General features: G+C 43.8%; 1 protein-coding gene across 1 annotated transcript; it reads right to left on the reverse strand.

Annotated features, from left to right (window-relative positions):
* Nucleotides 1–5,352: 5,352 nt before the first annotated feature.
* Nucleotides 5,353–6,024, reverse strand: LOC131291119 (ESX-1 secretion-associated protein EspK-like). The gene has a single exon (XM_058320310.1). The coding sequence runs from the start codon at nt 6,022–6,024 to the stop codon at nt 5,353–5,355; it is 672 nt and encodes a 223-aa protein (XP_058176293.1).
* Between the last annotated feature and the right edge of the window lie 11,971 nt (nt 6,025–17,995).

The raw sequence follows: 17,995 nt of genomic DNA on the forward strand, positions 1-17,995 counted from the left end.
ACCGTATGGCTAACGACGCTGGAGGCTTTTTAACCCCCCCCCCCCTTCCTTTGGGAACTCCCACGCGTTGTTTGGAAGTCGGAAAACTCTTTTTCTCCCTCAAAAAGAAAACAACACAAACACAGAAAAGCAGTTGGGAAATAAGCGTCACCCAATAAAGCCGCAAGCCTTCCCAGGTCTCATATGAATAGCCGGTGGTTCTAGCTCCTAGACAGACACATACACACACACGCACTTTTATGGCCACCGATCGGGCCTTTTCCCTTCGGAGCGGGGGATGGGGGGGGGGGGAATAAAACGGGGTGGATTGATTTCAATTCCGGCACCGGATGGCGATCGATGCCCGCTGTTGATTCAATAAAACAACGGGTGGAACTTTAAAGCAGGTGGATGTCGACGAGGGTTTCATAAATTTCCTCTCGTGCATTTTCACCCCCCCCCCCCCCCCCCCCCCCCCGCTGTCCAACCGGGTTTTGTCTGTTCGAGTTTTCCTTTTCCTGTTTTTGCTCTGTTCGCCATTTTCTTCGCCATTCGCCCGAACGCCCGACACTATCTCTGAGGGCGTCCCCGCTGCTGACTCTGGGTGTCGGTGAGACCACGCCGACCAGCTTGCAGGGGGAAAGATTGCACCAACCCACATTCGGCCCTCGGGTATAAAACCAATTTAATTTACTAGTTTCAATCCGGCTGGTTTAATTAAAAATAACCTTGTCCTTCGAACTTTGCACTCCGTCCTGCAGAACGTGGACAGCTCCGGCTGAAAGGGCGGGTGACACAAGTCTCCGCTTTCTCCCCCCCCCCCCCCTTCCCCCGTCACAGGCTCCTGCACCAACCAGACGGGTGGAAGAAAATTGAAAAAGCCGAAGATGAATCGAATCAACGGCGCTCAATCACTTACGTTCCCGGGGCCGAAGAAACGGGCTCTCACTTTGGCGTCAGCCATTTTGAGGTAATCAATTGCGCCTTGCGGAAGGCCAGGCTGATCTATTGATCCCGGGCGTCGCGTCCCAAATGGCCAGCCGGTCGCTGTCTGTGTGTGTGTGCTTGTGCCGGCACCCTTTAAAACGAACCGCTCGTCCCTCGAAGGGCTTCAGGCGGACCCGAAGGAGTGAGCTGCCCTTGGACTATCTTCGCCATGATCGTCACATTTAAGCATCATGGCGTCCGAGGAGGAGGAGGTCACAATGCACTTAATGAAATTTATGTATCTCTCCCTTGCGCTCGGCCAGCGGGAATGGGTGGGGGAATGTTAATTAAAGGGCAACCGAGCGGGGGAGGGGGGGGGGGATGTGCCATTACAAGGTTAGGTAAAGGAAAGATTAGCTCCGAATCAGCCCATCAGTGTCACGTTTTGTCACGGCCACTTAGCACCGGACATACGATTCGGCGAATCCTTTCGGTCGCCCGCTCCAGAAGCGGGATGTAGCTGTTGCGCAGCGCTAAGGAGACGGACGGTTTATTCGCTTCTAACCTCTAGTTTATGGTTGCTTACGTTTGCTGAACTCACTCGTTCGAGATTGTCTTACACTGTTTTCAGGGCCAATTCGTCGGCATCAAGCTGCTCTTTGTTGGTAGTAGGCAGTCAATTGCACGCGCACGGTTTTTGTTTGGTTTCGTTAGAAAGCACTTTGGGTTTGTTAAGTTTAACTTTGCCATTATCGGTAACAACATTGACGCGACAACAACGCGACATTTTCTCGTCGCGCCAATGTTGCTACCGATAATGGCAAAGTTAAACTTAATAAGTCCAAACTGGTTCCTAACGATGCCAAACAAAAACCTTGCGCGTGCAATTCACTGCCTACTACCAACAAAGAGCAGCTTGATGCCGACGAATTGGCCCTGAAAACAGTGTATTTATACCTTTTTTTTGGATCGAGTTTAGGTTCGATTCACCTCAACGTGATTGTTCGGAGAATATACTTTCCATTAATTAGACACTATCTGGGGTCATTATGACGAAAGTATTTGAATTAAACATATTCTCAGAGGTCTATATAGAACAGTAGAATATAAATGAGAATCATCATTCAGTACAAATACAGATTGATAATTGATGAATCCCGACTTGCGTAGCAGGAACAAGTACTTATACTGTTCTGGCGTAGGCTTAGAGTATGCACTAGTGATGAGTCTTACGAGTCTTTTCACGGATCGACCCGGCATCGAGTCCGTCCCTAGAAGAATCGATTCCGACCCGTAGGCACAACGAGTTCGGGGCGACCCGAACCAACGAGTCGAACTCGCATATGGACAGCTGCACCCACGGGTCGACCCGAAGTCGTTGGAATCGGGAATACGACCCGAACCGCTCCGGGTCGCTTATGAATCGCTCCGACCCGATAGGTTCGGGTCAACCCGCTCATCACTAGTATGCAACTGTAGCAAGACTACTTTGAATTTGATCGCACAAAACCAAACTGTTCTGAGAAACCATTTTTAAAGTGATCGATCAACTCTCTCTGAGTCAGAGTGAGTGAGTGAGTCAGTTGTTGGCAATGCGTGAGTTGATTCAATTCATCGAGATTATTGATTTAAGGTCATTTATGATTTGACTCAGTGCAGAACGGTTTGGCTCACTCCGAGTGATTTGACTCAGTGAGAATTATTTGACTTTTCTCACCATGATTTAACTCCCTCAGAGTGAGGTAGCACATTCAGAATTATTTGGTTCTGAAAAAATGGTTTGGTCTATTCCAGGACCATGAAAGAATGACTTTTACAAGGAACCATAGTGGCCAATCAACTCTTTCTCTCCTTATGATACAGTGTAGTGATGTGTAAAGTGAGTCAGAGTGAGTGAGTGAGTGAGTGAGTGAGTTAGCTCTTGGCAATGCGTGTGTTGATTCAATATACCAAAATGATTTATTTTGGGTTATTTATGATTTGACTCAGTGCCGAACGGTTTGACTCACTCAGAGTGATTTCACTCCCTTAGAGTGATTTGACATACTCACAATTATTTGGAGAATTATTCTCAATGAGTAAAATCATTCTCACTGAGCCAAACTGTTCTGAGTGAGCCAAATCATTTTCACTGAACTCACTCTGAATTGACTCGCGTTACTGAATCGCCATTCTCATCACTAATACAGTGGCTTACTGCAATCTTACCAGCCAACATTGCATCTAATATTCATTCTTTTATAGGAAATTTATAGGGAACATCGACTGCCGCCTTTAGGTGTGTTGAACGATGGTACTTTAATAGAGAGCAGCATCTTCAGCTATATCGAACATTCTCTTTCAGATCAAGTAATTAATCAGAGAACCCCTTTATTGAATGTTGACCGCTCCTTTTAAGACGCTTTATCTTTTCGGTTTTTGAAGATTTCACAATTCTGTTACCGGGTGCTTGTTAGTATATTTGCTAACTATTTGTTATGTTTTTGGTTTTCGATACACCTCTTCATCATTCCACTAACTCAGTGTAAGGTACAAACGAGCTAATTTGAGTTCTTTTCAACTTTTAGTTTTACAAAACAAATTCATGTTTCGGAAACAACCAATGGAAAAAAAAAGTAAATCCACAATGTCAAGCTCAATTTGAGGTGTCATTTGTGATATTAAAGATATGAAATTATTTTTCATACATGGCTGGGTTTTGTTAACTGTCTCGCACAGACAGGTTTTTAAATTAACATTTAAAAAAAAAGTTGAAAGAGTTTCAAACTCCGTTCCGTTAGATTTTTTGCTTTACAAGTACCTATTGTATTGATGAAGAGGTTCATCGAACAATTATAAATGCAAAAGATAATTTACAAATACACAAAAACAATCATGTTTATGGATTAGAAAAGAACTTTTAAGGAAAATTATAGCGTCTTAAAGAGGACGATTAAAATAACCGCTCAATAGTATTATCGCAAGTATTCAAAGCAATGTTTTCTAGTGTTAATACCTGCATTAGATACTCTTTAGTAAAATGATACACGTTACATTAACAAACATTCCAGCATCTTTGCAACGTTTATTTCAGTTGTTCCGGTTCATGATCCCACAAATATAGCTGTGTATAACGTATGCTTTGCGATTGTTTTAATTAAAGAAACGCGAAATGCACAATTTCCAAACCATCCAAACGCTCCCAGCGGTCAAGTTAGTTTGAAATCTTGGGCATACGTTTTCTTTTACTCCTCCTAGCACCAAAGATAACTCCTCATCAAGGTGAAGACAACGGAGCCGTCTCAACGGGGCAGTGCAGACGGCAATTGCCCGCGCCGGGAGAAAGTTATGGAGGGAAATAAAACATCGCTCACGGACACCGGAAAATTATACGACGACGTTCCTCGTGCATGAAGCTGTTCCTCGTACTTCGGGTGTGGGTTGAGCTTGGAGGCAAGCGTAGACTTTTTAATGCCGGTCGAGAGTAATTTCAATTGTACCCACGATCCTCATTCCGGTTTTTCGTTCGAAACCAAAACTTTCGACCGAGCAGGCTGAGGAGGCGCGTCGGCGTCCTACACCCATCAACTGGTTTGTGGAAAAGAAAACGCCCCCCCTCCTTCGTAAGGATACTCATGCGAGTATGAACTTCAGCGTGTTTCAACTGGTCGGATTTTTTTTTCCTACGGGGACGCACACCCGGTTCAGTTGTTGCTGCTATATTTCTTCAAAGTAATAAAACCGTAGAAGTATGATTGGCAATAGACGGCGCAGGGGGGGGTGTGGCGGCTTTAAGACACGCAGGTAGACATGGCAGGTAGAGGTGGAAGAACAAACGCCAGAGCAGCAACCGTCGGCATCTCACATCTCGCACGCCACACGTACACTTTGCACGTAAATTTCGCATACAACAACCAACGTGTCCAACGCGAGAAACAAACGACGCACACCCATCCTATTACCGGAGAACTTTTCTTTAAAGAAAAAAAAAGAAGAGAGAGAGAGAAGAAGCGTCCCCTACCATGTCCGCAACAGTCACCTCCACCCTTCATGTTCTTTCGCACAGCGGGACGCAAATGTTACCGTACAGTCGTTTTTGTTGTGTTATTCTCGATATGTGCGTGTGTGTGTGTGTGTGGGTGGCGTAAGCTCCACACATCAGCCGGGGCTGGGCACATCCTCTTTATTACCGCGTTATACACACTCAAATACATACAAAACCGAAACACATTTTGCTAACAAAAGTTTAAAGATTTTCTAAAGGTAATATTTCATCCTACGCCGGAGCAGGGTTTGACCCTACTGGCGTTGATCCCCCCCTTTGAACGATGGAAGGGGTGTAGGGCGATGGTGATCGGGGAGTGGGCACTGGAAGAATGCGACTTCTCCCTGTTGTTTCGGTGCTCACACAGCGGACGCTAATGTTGAGGCATCGCTGAGACCTCTGTAAGTCGTGAGTTCCGTAGTTTAGGCTACCGGGGCTACTGGGGCATCAACGGCTGCTGGGGCTTCAACGGCTTCGGTTGCTACAGCGGCTTCTGTTGCTGCAGCGGCGGCTGCTGCTGCGGCACGGGCAGTAGCCTCCTGCTCGAGGGCCTTAGCCGCGGTCAGCACGTTGCGCAGCTGGAACGCATTGCAGCGCTTGTACTGCCAGAAGGCGCCGGGTAGCTGGAGCAGCTCCTCGCACGCATCGAAACCCGCCTCGCTGGCGGCCTGGAGCTCCTGGGCACGCTGCTGCAGGTCCTCAGGCAGATCGGCCACGGCCAGGCGACCGACTACATCCGAGGCAGAGACGACGGTTCGGAGATTTCCACCGGCCGTGGGTGGAAGCGTCGGTGTCACCGGAGCCGGCAGAGCGCGGCCAAGGGCGGGCGCCACCACAGGACCTACGACTGGGACTACGGCGGGCGTGAAGGGACTGGCTGGGAAGAACGGTTGCTGCGGCGGGAAGAACGGCAGCTGAGGTGGGAAGAATGGCAGCTGGCCTACACCCGGGCGGGCGGGGAATCCGGGGAAGGCGGCGCCACCAGCGGCACCACCGGCCGGCTGTGCAAACGGCCCAAAGGGTCCGAACATCGACGCGGCGGCAAGGTGGCCCGCGAAGAGCAGGAAAAGGCTTCCAACGATGAGCTTATTCATGGTGTCCTGGAGGCGGTTGATTGGTTCGTTCGTTCGTTCGTTGAGTTCCTGGTGCTGATAGTGCACCTGTGCTGTCTAGTAGCTCACCTTCTTCAGTTGTTCTGATCGGTTGAAGCTGCGGGAACTAATTAGATACCACCAACTAGTTCGCGGAGCCTTATATAGTTCGCTCGCAAACGATCGCCACTAACATCGGAAGTTGTTGTGCTGTTGTGCAGGCGGAAGAAACTTCCGCAAGCACCTTAAATCCCATCCCAAACACACTGCTATCTCCAAGCGGTACCGCATTCCGGTAGCCACACAGCTCAGATCACACAGTCTGTTTATCTAAAATGTCTCCACCCTCGCTGATAAGGAAGCACCTCCGGGTTGGAGATAGTGCTGCACCGGTTGGCGTCATCAGCCGGTCAGGCCCTCCTCGCTTAACCTTGGCCGCTTCAAGACACCGTCAACAAGTAGCAACTAGGTCATCGCTTTTCCCAGGCCTATCGTCAACCGAAGGTGCAAGGTAACGTAAGCCAGGTGACTCAGGATGCGACAACGATGACGCGATGACACGTCGGTTTTGTTTTTCTCCAGTGTCTTGCTGTTTAGAGGCGAGTAGTTGGTTCTAGAAGCATCTCAAGCGGGTTTCCTGGACCCTGTAGCTTGCGAAATGTGTTGAAACTTGGCGTTTGGTCCTGTTGCTCGCTCCAAAAACTTTATTCCTAAAGAAAACATGCCATCTCATGATGTTCGCAAACGAGACTTGGCAAGCTGTCAAAATCAATGTCAACAATTTACTTGTTTACAACTGTCCATACCACTGGTTGGCACATCTTTCCTGAAAGGGAGCTGATGATGATGGATAAAAGATCGAAAGTCCGAAGCAGATACCATGATGTATTAACGTTTTTTAAGTGATGCTAAACCAGAAGTGGATAATAGAGTAAGCAAACTAAACAGCTGCTTGGAGCTCCAAGCTCTCAAGGACTATATTATTTGTGAATCATAATGTTGGAATTAAGTTTATTATTCAAATTTTGCTTATTTACGCAAATGCGTGATAAGTTTATCAACTTACTTTGAGGGATAGAATATGAGGAACATCAAAATGTGTGATTGAAGTACCAATGTAAATAAAAGAACTCAATAGTAACACTGATATTAAAGAGGTAGAAAATTGAAAGAACAGTTTGAGGATAAAGGGCATGAATAAGTAAAAGTAATGCCCTGCACATTTCCAATTATAGCAATTTTGCTTAATATAATCTCAATGTTTTGACTTTTTCAATCACGATTCTCTATTTTAAATACATCAAAAACTATTCAAGTGAAATGTAAAAAACCAATAACTCGTCATTCTGGCTAATAGAAAATGAAAAGAAAAGTTATTCATGGTTTCACATTATATAAGGCTTCTGAAAATCTGGCTGTTGGCTATGAAAACTTTTCAACGAAATAACATTTTTCAGTTTATTTTACATTTAATTATTATCGTAACTTTCTTGTGCTGTAATCTTGATTTAAATTTTATAAACTTTTGAAATATAAATTTAATGGTAAATATATTGCTTGGTGCTCCTAGAGCGGTTAGTCCACCTCTGTGCGAAACCCTTTTTGAATGAAGTGTTCATAGTTTACAGTTTTTCATTTTGATACTTCTATTAGTTTAGTTTTTCACTTTTTATTTCATATCACTGCATGACTGTCGTAGTTTAATTAATTTCCTACATCAAACGTAAAATAAACTATCTTCTTAAATTATTTATAAATATATGAACACCCATTTGTTAAACGGTTTTTGGTTGACGACTAAAAGTCGCTTGTGGTGTTGAAGCATCCGTACTGTCAGTGTGTGTTATTATTTGCATTTTAGATTCAACAGAGAATACCGAGAATGAGAAAAATTGTAAAAGTGCTTAGATATAGCTCGTAAGTTACCAACAAGCCAACTTACAATTCAAGAGAATAGAATACCGTGGGAAAACTCCATCAAATATCTAGAACTTCAGCTCGAAAAAAAAGCTAACATTCAAAACTCAAATTAGGCATTTGTTCAAGAAATATAAAAAGATATTCAAAACTCTATATTGTTGCTGAAACGCAAAATCCAAAAAAAACTTCAAAACTAAAATTTTACATTACAAAGCACAGTCTAACCGAATTTGGTTCATTTGCTAACGTTCTCATGAACTTAAGTTATAAAGAAAAAAAAACAAATTCCTGAAGGATATACTTATAGCTCCTCCGCGGGGCAGAACGTTTAACCTGCATCAAGAATGTAATATGACTATATTATAAATAATATTTATAAACAAACCTTTTTTAATTCTAACACCCACAGAAGATGAAAAAATGTAAAAATCTAAATATTTCGTTCTCTACTACTACTTCTGTTGAAAGGCTTATAAATATTTCAAAACAGAAAAATTAAAAGATAAAGTTTTACGTTCTTTTTTTGTACCGGCTGTATATGGTTGTTATTTTAAATGAAGATGTTGTAACACTGTTGCAATACGAAGCTCGGGCACTAACTGAAGAAGATGTTCATCCTCAAACCAGCCTGCATGCGGCCTCAGCCGACCTTTCGTAAAAAAAACTTTACTGTGCCCGTTTGAAGTCCTTTCCGTAAAATATCTCTCTCGTCAATTTTTCATACCTAATGTGCAATCCCCCCTACCACCCCTCTTTCATCTATTCGCTCTCGTCCGCCGGGATCTACAACTCACGCGCAACAAAATAGAACAACATTTACTTCATTCCCATTTCCCTTTTCCCACCGCGCGTCCGCCAAACTTTACCGACAATCGCTTCCGTCAATGGCGAGCGAATAGATTTGGGTCCCGGGTAAACTTATGCCATCACCATCGTGAAGCAAAAAAAAAACAACAAGGAACGTGTGGAGAAGAAAGTGGTGGCCGATCACACCTTCCCGTTTCCCGCCCGGTTTTCGGTGGGAAACAATTCGGGGCAGCGAATGTGGTAACGCACGCCCGGATTGACAAGGCAAAAAGGGACCACGGGACCTTCGCCGAAACCTTGGACAGGACGAGCCGGGGCGGTGGGAGGTAAATGGTGCCGAAAACCGAAACTTTTCACCATACCTCATGCCGCAGTTGGAGCTGGAAACTTTTCGGCAACATTCAAACCTCTTTCCCCGCTTGCCAAAAACGTGGGGGAAGGGGAGGTAGTGACAGGGGGGGAGGGTGGGAGATGTGCCGGCGAATTTGGAGCACAATTTATTACAAAATAAATCTTTGCAATAAACTTTCCATTTCCTTCGCATTTCCCAAGCAGCAGGAAGGGGAAAACTGAGGAGCAAGAATTGGGGTTCCTTCGACGCCGAGTGGCTCACGCTGTGAGCGTATAGCTGCCATAGTTTTAGTTTAGTGGCAGTTTTTAGCACTTAATTGAAAGATCGAACCGTATTTTCCTTCCCTCCTCCACCTCTTTCCGTTTTAAGTAAGGCACAGAAATAATTAGAACAATGGCAGAGCGTTCTTTTTTGGAAAAGAACGCCGAGATGGTTGATGAAGTTGGTGGAAACACATGTGCAGCGGCCCTATGCCCGATTTTCCTTTGCATTAAAAATATTCCACAACGAGCACGACCTTCGTTCTCCTTCCCCCGCCACCTTCTCCTACTGTCGTCAATCAACTTTTCCTACCAAACAAATTGTTTACTGCCAGCGTTTTACCTTTTCCTGCTCTTCCCACCGCTCACTCTTATCGCGCAAGCAGCTCGAGGTAAACGTACTGATAATCTTGGGTTGGCAAACAAGCGCTCCGGTTTGCGGTTGGGGGAGGGAGGGCGAAAACTATAAGCTAGAGCGATGAAGCTGTCTTGAAGCAAGAAAACTGCCCGGCCCGGAAACATGTGCCCCGGGAAAGTTGTTGTTTCTCAGCCCGAGTTTGCGTGGTTTTTGCGATGCGCGCGGACAAATAATTAATTACGCGTACGGTGGTTGTTGCCGGTTTTCCTATCTCGTGGGCGCTCACGTGAAATATAGCGAGAGGTGCAATATATTCCTGGATAATACTGCGGGTTGCACCTGAGATGAGATGGATCATCTTTGAGATATACTTTATACAAAAACTTACAACCACAAATACATTTTTTAATCAAAATTTTTCTATTCTAATTACTAACATATACTATCCCAAGTCTAACTACCCCTAGTACTCTGCATCCCAAAATGATAAAAACACATATTTTTTTCATTCATAGCCTAATTTAAATGATCGCAAGTTAAAATGAATAACAAAAACTTATTTTTCAGTAAAATGATCTATAATATCATTAAGGCCAAAAATCAAAACACTTGAGTGTCCAATAGAGATAACATCACTTCAAAAATCATTCAAATGAACAAAGCAACCCTGTTCGTAGGTGTTTCACCAGTTGGCAAAAGTGATTTGTATGCTTTTTTGCTCTAATTCGTAGATTAATTTGAACATGGGTCGCCGAAAACAACTCACGGAACGAGAAAAAAGTCAATGTGATGCTTATCACTTTAATAACAAATCGAAAAGTGAAATTAGTGTGCTAATAAGTAGATCCGCGAAAGTAATTAATAATTATATGAATGATTCCAGTATATATAGGCTTCAGAATTCTCAATTTAAACAAAAGTTGTAACAGGATAAAAATGATTTGAGCTTGAAAGTAAACAAAAATATTAGCAACAGGAGCACCGAGATACGGGTTTTCTCTCAATTTCGGTGGAGGTTCCGTGAGGATTGTGAATTTCTGAACAGCAATATGTGCATCGACATCCTGGACAATCATTTCATCAACAGCTCATTTTTCAGCAATTACCTTACACGATCGAGTATCAAAACAATATCTTGGCCTGCCATGTCCCCAGCCCTCAATCCAAAAGAAAATGTTTGAGGAATGTAAAATCGAAAGGTTTATGAAGATTGGAGACATAACGAGCTTTAAGTTGCCACCTGAAATGCTTGGCATTCCATATCAGTAAATATGTGAAAAAATTATTAGATAGTATGCCATCAAGAATTTAGCAAGTAAAAAATCGTTATGGAATGAATCATGACTCGTTGATCCATTTATGCAATTTCCGTTGATTAAATTATGAATCAAAACCATGAAGTGAGACTATCCTGTTTCCTGTTTTCAGTTTCTTGGTACAAAAGGGATTGTTTTTTCATTTCTTCCAAAAATATTGAAGAGAAGTATTCAATGTATGCTCACAAAGATTTGTGCATGTTTTGAAAAAAATCCTGTGCTCCATAAGTACTGTACAAAAAAACTAGGTAAGGCTATCATTTTGGGACGAAGTGTATAAACTGCACTACGGAACAGTAACGATGGATTAAATATCCGGGTAAATTACCCTTTAAGAGTTTATGAACGGACATCATAGTTCCGTACACTACTCTCTGTCTCACTGACGTCCATGGCAACATGTTGAGCATTGTCCGAAATGAAGTGAACCAACTTCATCCCAATACATATCTCATGGCTTTATTTTGCAACCTTTGAAGCCTGTCAAACTGGGTCTGAAGAGTAAGAAACAGGATTGATGAACAACAGTCAAGGTGTGGCATAATCAGAGAATCATATAACTGATTCCTAAAAACCAAGCTTGATCTTCCCAAGACACCACCCCTTTTCCGTTATAAGATTATCAATGTGGGCTGTAAACCTTGTAAAGTTTCTCGTCAATAATAACTCTACGTGTTTGTAGTCTTTTGCTACGTTAACCGGAGAACCACCCATTATTGTGATTACGATAGGAGAAATCACCAACATGTAAGGCTGATAAACTAAATGGGCAAGCCTTCTATCTTCTTCAAGGTATCTCTGTATATCTCCGATATGGACATGGACGGATAGATCTTTTTTCGTGCTTCGTCAAAAATTTCCAATTAAGCTTATTTTTCTCTACTGTATATGGGTGGCATCGTTCTATTGACCCTTTTCAACAAAAAATTGTATACGGAAAAACACCCTTAGAGGTAACAAAGAATCTGTCCATTTTCTTAAGAACTTGAAACTGTTTAACTCGAGTTCTTAATTTATCCACCATTGCTGAAGAAAACTTGTAACAAGATTTGTTTGATATGTGGTTTGTAAAAATCTGACGTAGATTGTACCAATGAGTTGAAATCATTTCACTCAAATGTACAAAACATCGATGAACCCCACATGTTAAAGGTATCTTACATCGAAGTAATCGAACGAGATAAACACAGCATGACGCCAGTTCTGCAGATTGTTAAAAACGTCAATCAAACAGAATAAACAGACCAATCGTCTTACCTTAAAAAGGTAATTGAAGAACACTGAGTGAAAGATGGAAATATAATTTAACGCTGAATAAAAAATGTTCGAAAACTGACATTGCAATATGAAAGCTGAGATAACCACCGAAGTAGATAATTCGATCGTGGATAATGTTTCTAAATATTACTACCTCTTTTAAAGTAAAAAAAAATCTTCTTTACGACATGAAAAGGCAATCAAAGTAATTTCTATTATGTATATTTTTTTTTATCTAACGTACAACATGCAAAGGATGTATCCAACGTATATTTAATTTAAAATAAGATTCCTTTGTTCAATGAAATAATCTAAGTCGTAAAAGATAAACGAATCACGTGCAAGTTTTCTGCTGAGAATTGAATTAACACTTGTGAAAAACTCCTTTGTCAGGTTCAGGCATTTGGTAAAACACATTTTAAAGTGTGGTTTCGTCCCGACCGTACGAAGTACTCTTCCCATGCTCTCAAATGGCATCTGGTTTCGTTAGGTCAACCTTAAAGTTTGTATTAGATATCCTGACTGCTTCCTCTTCCCCGCGGCCCTTAGTCTCCTTTCCGGTACCGTCCGCTTCACGAGTCTTGTGTTACACTTTGAGTGCACACACATACATACACCTGGATAGGGGTTGATCCTGGTTGGATCAAGTACCGTACAATGCCACAGCGAGCGATTATGGTATTCACCGGGTGATGCCGGGTATCTCGTATCTCCGTACCGTGAGCGTAGCTGCATGCACTACAGAAGGTGCGCCGCTGTCAGCTGTCGCATCGGTGTCACCGGGCGCATGCAGAAGCTCCCAATACGTTACGTGCCGGGCAGAGGAACCAACCAAACCGTACCGAATGCCGGGTAAACACCCGCTAACAGTTGCACATCCGTTCCGATCGGATCCGGAGTAGACGGAGGCACTTTCCGAACCCGCGAGAACAACTTCCCCCTTCCCGTGATGATGACTTTCCGGTCACACACACGCACAAAAACATCCACGTACACTCTCACACGAGCTCACGGTTCCGGGTCCGACGTGAACAGTCACAGTGTGCTTTCGATGTGCTTATTTGTGCAGCTTAATTGGTTCGGGTGGGACGTGTGTGTGTGTGTGTGAGTGTGCGGTACATTATTCTTCCCTTTTTGTAAAAAAAAACCCTCTCATACATTATTGATGAACCATCAGAGAAGCCACACACAAAAAAAACAGAAACACCGAGCAACATTAACACCAACAACAAAATGTAGAAGCTTGAAAGCGAGCAGAACAGAAAACAGCAATCACTCCGAGGACAAAATAAAAGCAAAATGCACTGTTTTCTCAACAAACACACACACAAGCTCAGAGCAGAAGATAGAGATTGCTTGCGAATAAAAATAAAATGGTTAACGCGAACGGTTAAAAAAAGCCAACAGGGCGGTAATCAATAATATTCGACCAGGCAGTCCATTAATCATTAAAAATAAAATTCCCATTCCCCATCGGTGTAAGAAGGGGGGAGGGGGGGGGGGGGGGGGGGGGGAACGAGGGAAAGCGGGTGAGCGATATGGTCTGCCACAGTGGAGTCGCTCGAGGGATTAAGTTAAAAGCGCGTCCCAAGCTGTAAACAACCCAAACCCAGCGTGCATCGGGTTTTGACACCAGGGCCGGGGCTTAATGGTTTAATTGTGAGTAGACTGTGTATTATTAATAAGTAAGTTTTCAACAGTTGCGTTCGGGGTAATCATGACAGCGATGTAGCGATTGTTTTATTTCCCCCAGTGAAGGTGAAAATGGTGGCATTTTTTAAAGCGCGTCACACGAGCGCTTTGTTCGTGTCGGAGGCGATTATACTGGCATTAAAAAATGGCCTCCCATCTCGGCCGTCACCACAGCTGCGGCCTGGTAGTCTTGGGATTTAAAACCATCGGCCATTGTTCGTGTGTGTGTGTGTGTGTGTGTGTCTGTCGCCCTACTCTCCCGTAGTTTTACACCTCGAAGTGGAACGAATTGAAAATAGCTTAAAACGCACCCGGAGGGAAACATTATCGTTTCCCGCGGCTTAGCTGCTGAGTTATTGTTTTTAAATTTGCCATCGCGCCAGGAAGGGAGTTACCAGCTGCCAGTCCTACCCTCGGCCCAGTTCCAGCGCTCCAGCGGGGAATTTCCCTGTTGGTTTTTCTCGTTTGCGCACGTAAAAAGAACGAAAAATCCGAGAAGTGGTGGAGCCGCCCGGTAGTTGGTGCAGTTCATTATACTCCCTCGATGGAGGCGCCCGGTTGTTTATATGGCTGAGCTCCAGCCGCAATGGAGGCGCCCGGTAGCTTGGGAGAAAAATAATTTCGGACGCTTGGAGGCGCACATTGGCTTGCGACAAAAATAATTTCTGAAATATGGTGGCATCCAGTAGGTTAAGATAAAACTTATTTCAGGTGCATGGAGGCGCTCAGTAGTTTATGTCAAAAATAATTCCTGCTATATGGAGGCGCCCAGTAGCTTGTGTCGAAAATAAAATATTGCATAGATGGCAATAGTTCCAACGAATAAGAATGAGTAACCTTTTCGTTCAAACCGTTCACATCCCTTAAGGCAATCCTTCCTTCTTTTCACACGAACTCATACATTACCATCATGAAACGCTATCCAGATGAACAAAGTAGGTACTTCTTGCACTTCTTCAAAAAAGCATCATCTCCACGCAATTTTCGTTCTCGATTTCGCTCGTCGCAAAAATCAAAGCCATCGCAACTGGAACCTCAGCCACAGCGTTTGGCCTCCGCCGGCATCCTACAGAGCGATAACAAAGCAAACAATGCTCGGTAGGTACGTACCCTCGTTCGAACCGTCTTGCCAACGCGGGAGAGATCTTTCTCCGGGCTGCAGCTGGATCGTGCAGCGGACGCGAAAGGCTGCTGGCGAGCTGTCACGCGTGTGCTGTCAACGTTGCACATGACCCCCCCCCCCCCCCCCCTCCTCCTCCTTTTTTTTTGCTCTCCGCATCCCGTGGTGGTGTGTTTTATATTTCGTTTATGCTTTTATTAGATTTCAAAACCGTTTGTTTTCGTACCCCCCCCCCCCCCCCCCCCACCAATGCGTAGTTGTTTGCAGCGGCAGCAGAAGCATCTCAAAGCTCCCTATCCTTACCCTCTCCCTCCTTCGGCAAGCCCATCACGACAGCTATGTGTAATTTTAAGATTCAATTATCCTGAACGATGTCACTTGCCCTTGTGTGCCGGTGTATCGGTCGCTTTTTCGTAAGAAATAATGCACGCTCCCGGGGAAAACGTAGCCCAGCTTTTGTTTCCTTCACGGTTGGCACATTTCGAAGCCCCCCCCCCCCCATTTCACGACCCCCTCCCCCCTCGCCGTGTTTCATTATTATTTATAACGGACCGCAGAAAAATGCGCCACCACAATTGGAGACAACGTATGCCACGGGGCGAGGGGGAAATTAATGTTTTTCACGAATCACAGCAACGTGATGGGTGGGGAAAACGGGGAACCGGGGCGGAAAGGACACAGTTGGATCCCAGGCTTACCGCGATTTGCTGCGCGTGTCTTCGAACATGCTGGGAACATCTTACGGATCTTCGCCTTCGTCCTCTGCATCCTGGAGTGCTGCTGCAAGCGGGTAGGCAGTGAAGAGGAGGACGGATGGGAGAGTCTCCACCCCTACTTACAGCGATTAAAAAACAATTAAATCAACGATAATTTCATTTTCCTCGCCACTTTTCCTGCTGCACTTTATTGTTGTTTTCTCCGCGTCGCGCAAAACGGTCTGTTTTGCTCAGCCAGCACCTTGCAAGGACGATGTTTGTGAGCGATGTTTTTTTTGTTTTCACTCACCCGTGAGCACAGGACAGCCTGCTTCCGTCGGTGCCGGCCAAGCCACCGAGAAGTCTTTCCAAGCTGGGAACGCGGGATTTACCACCACTACGCAGCTGCAGCTGTTGTTATTTCATTTGTTTTTATTTATTTTTTATTCCAATTTGTCCGTCCCAGACATCGTTCGGTTCTCATTCGCGGTCGCTTCTGCTCTCCCTAGAATGCATCCCCACTCCCCACCCTTCTCTTCCACCCCGTTTGACAAATGAAAACCATTGTTTGCAACCGAAGTTCCCTAGGAGTTCTTCTTCTCTTGTGTTTTGTTTTTTGTTTTGTTTTGTTCCATTTTCTTTTTCGCTTAAGTGGAAATTTACCGAAAAACATGTTGACCGTAGCTCACAACCAAGTCGACCCCCGGACGCGTGACGAATAATTCGGCCAGTCCACTTCCACCGGTACAAAAGGAAACTCCTCAGCCGACCGCATTAGTGAACAACAAAAAATAAATCGATACATTTTCATCCCCCACTCCCAGGGGGCTTGGGGGTGGGAGTGGTTGGGGATCACGTCTAGCATCATTACCTTGATCCCCGGCGAGCGGATGCTCGGCCATGTGCCAGTCTTACAAAGCGGAAAATATCAGCCTCGCTCGATATGAAAATGACGATTGTAATTACTTCGTTCGTTTGTTTACTTGTCCTCAGTCCGAGAGAGGGGCGGGAGTGGGACCAGTTTGTGTATGTGTGTGTGTGTGCAGTGGGAAGTCCGGACTTGATGAGGACGAATCATTCATAAATCACAACCATCGAGCCGAAACGGGCGGAACTGGTTCAGCCAAAAAGTTGCGCGGACAATGGACACCGGGGGAGTCGGGAAAAGTCACCCACGGTTGCGAATAAATTCGTTTTTTGGGTAGTGTGATTGGCGAAATAAATAAGTCAAATCATCTTTTAGGCTTTTTATTACAAAGACAAAAATAAAATAAAATTTAAATTTAGATGATTTGATCAAACATTAGTGATCAAACGAATCTTCAGCAACATCTTCAGTGCTTAAACTGAATGCGTTAAAAGTTTTCAAATCAAATGGACGAGTTTTTGGTGTTAACAAAACTTGATACAAAACAAAATATAAAATAATCGATTTATACATTTTACCTTACTCATCAATATTGCAGTACATCAAAGAGTTCGTATTTTTAAAATATCACTTCTCAGTGTTTATAGTAAAACGAGTGGCATGGGAGTGTGTTCAGCTGAATTAATTGAATTTAATAGAATTTAAAAACAAGCTTACAGAAATGTTAGCTAGCCTTTGCCAAGTTTAAGCGATGGCAAATGTTGATGTGAAATGTTTCAATCAGATAGAAATCAACTTTTAAGTTACATGACAGAGTTGGTGGTGAAGACAAAAATAAAAACTTTCCCATCAAAAGACACTACCTTAGCTTTTACACAAAACACTCAAGTGTGGGAAACTTATTTAATATGGCACGGTCCTGACTAGCCTAACTCAAGGTTTTATGTGGCCATTTTTGTTATCGCATTATTTTATGCATGTTGTAATTCGTTGCCACAAAACAATTTATTATTAGAAGTTGCAAACATGTTTAAAAATATTTCTTGGCAAAGCCTACCCTGTGCAGGAATTACAAATACTTTAATAAAAAACATAATCTCTATCTGGTTCAGTTTGGTCAAACATTTTAAAGTACGTGTCGAAAAGAGTGCTCTTAGAAGCTTGCTGTTAGTAATGAGTTTTTTCGTTTTAATTTCGCTTAACTACTTTTTGCCAGGTGCAGAGGTTGCAGTAAATCAAACTGTGAAAATTTGTGACATTTCCTTTGCATGAACTGCGGGAAGTTAATGTTTATCTGGTAAATGGATCCATCGAACGAGTTTCATTTAT

Source organism: Anopheles ziemanni, chromosome X (assembly GCF_943734765.1).
Source record: "Anopheles ziemanni chromosome X, idAnoZiCoDA_A2_x.2, whole genome shotgun sequence".
In the NCBI taxonomy this organism is placed as follows: Eukaryota; Metazoa; Arthropoda; class Insecta; order Diptera; family Culicidae; genus Anopheles; species Anopheles ziemanni.

Excerpts from the sequence above, each read along its gene's own strand:
- LOC131291119 (XM_058320310.1), bottom strand. The coding sequence starts at position 6,024 with ATGAATAAGCTCATCGTTGGAAGCCTTTTCCTGCTCTTCGCGGGCCAC.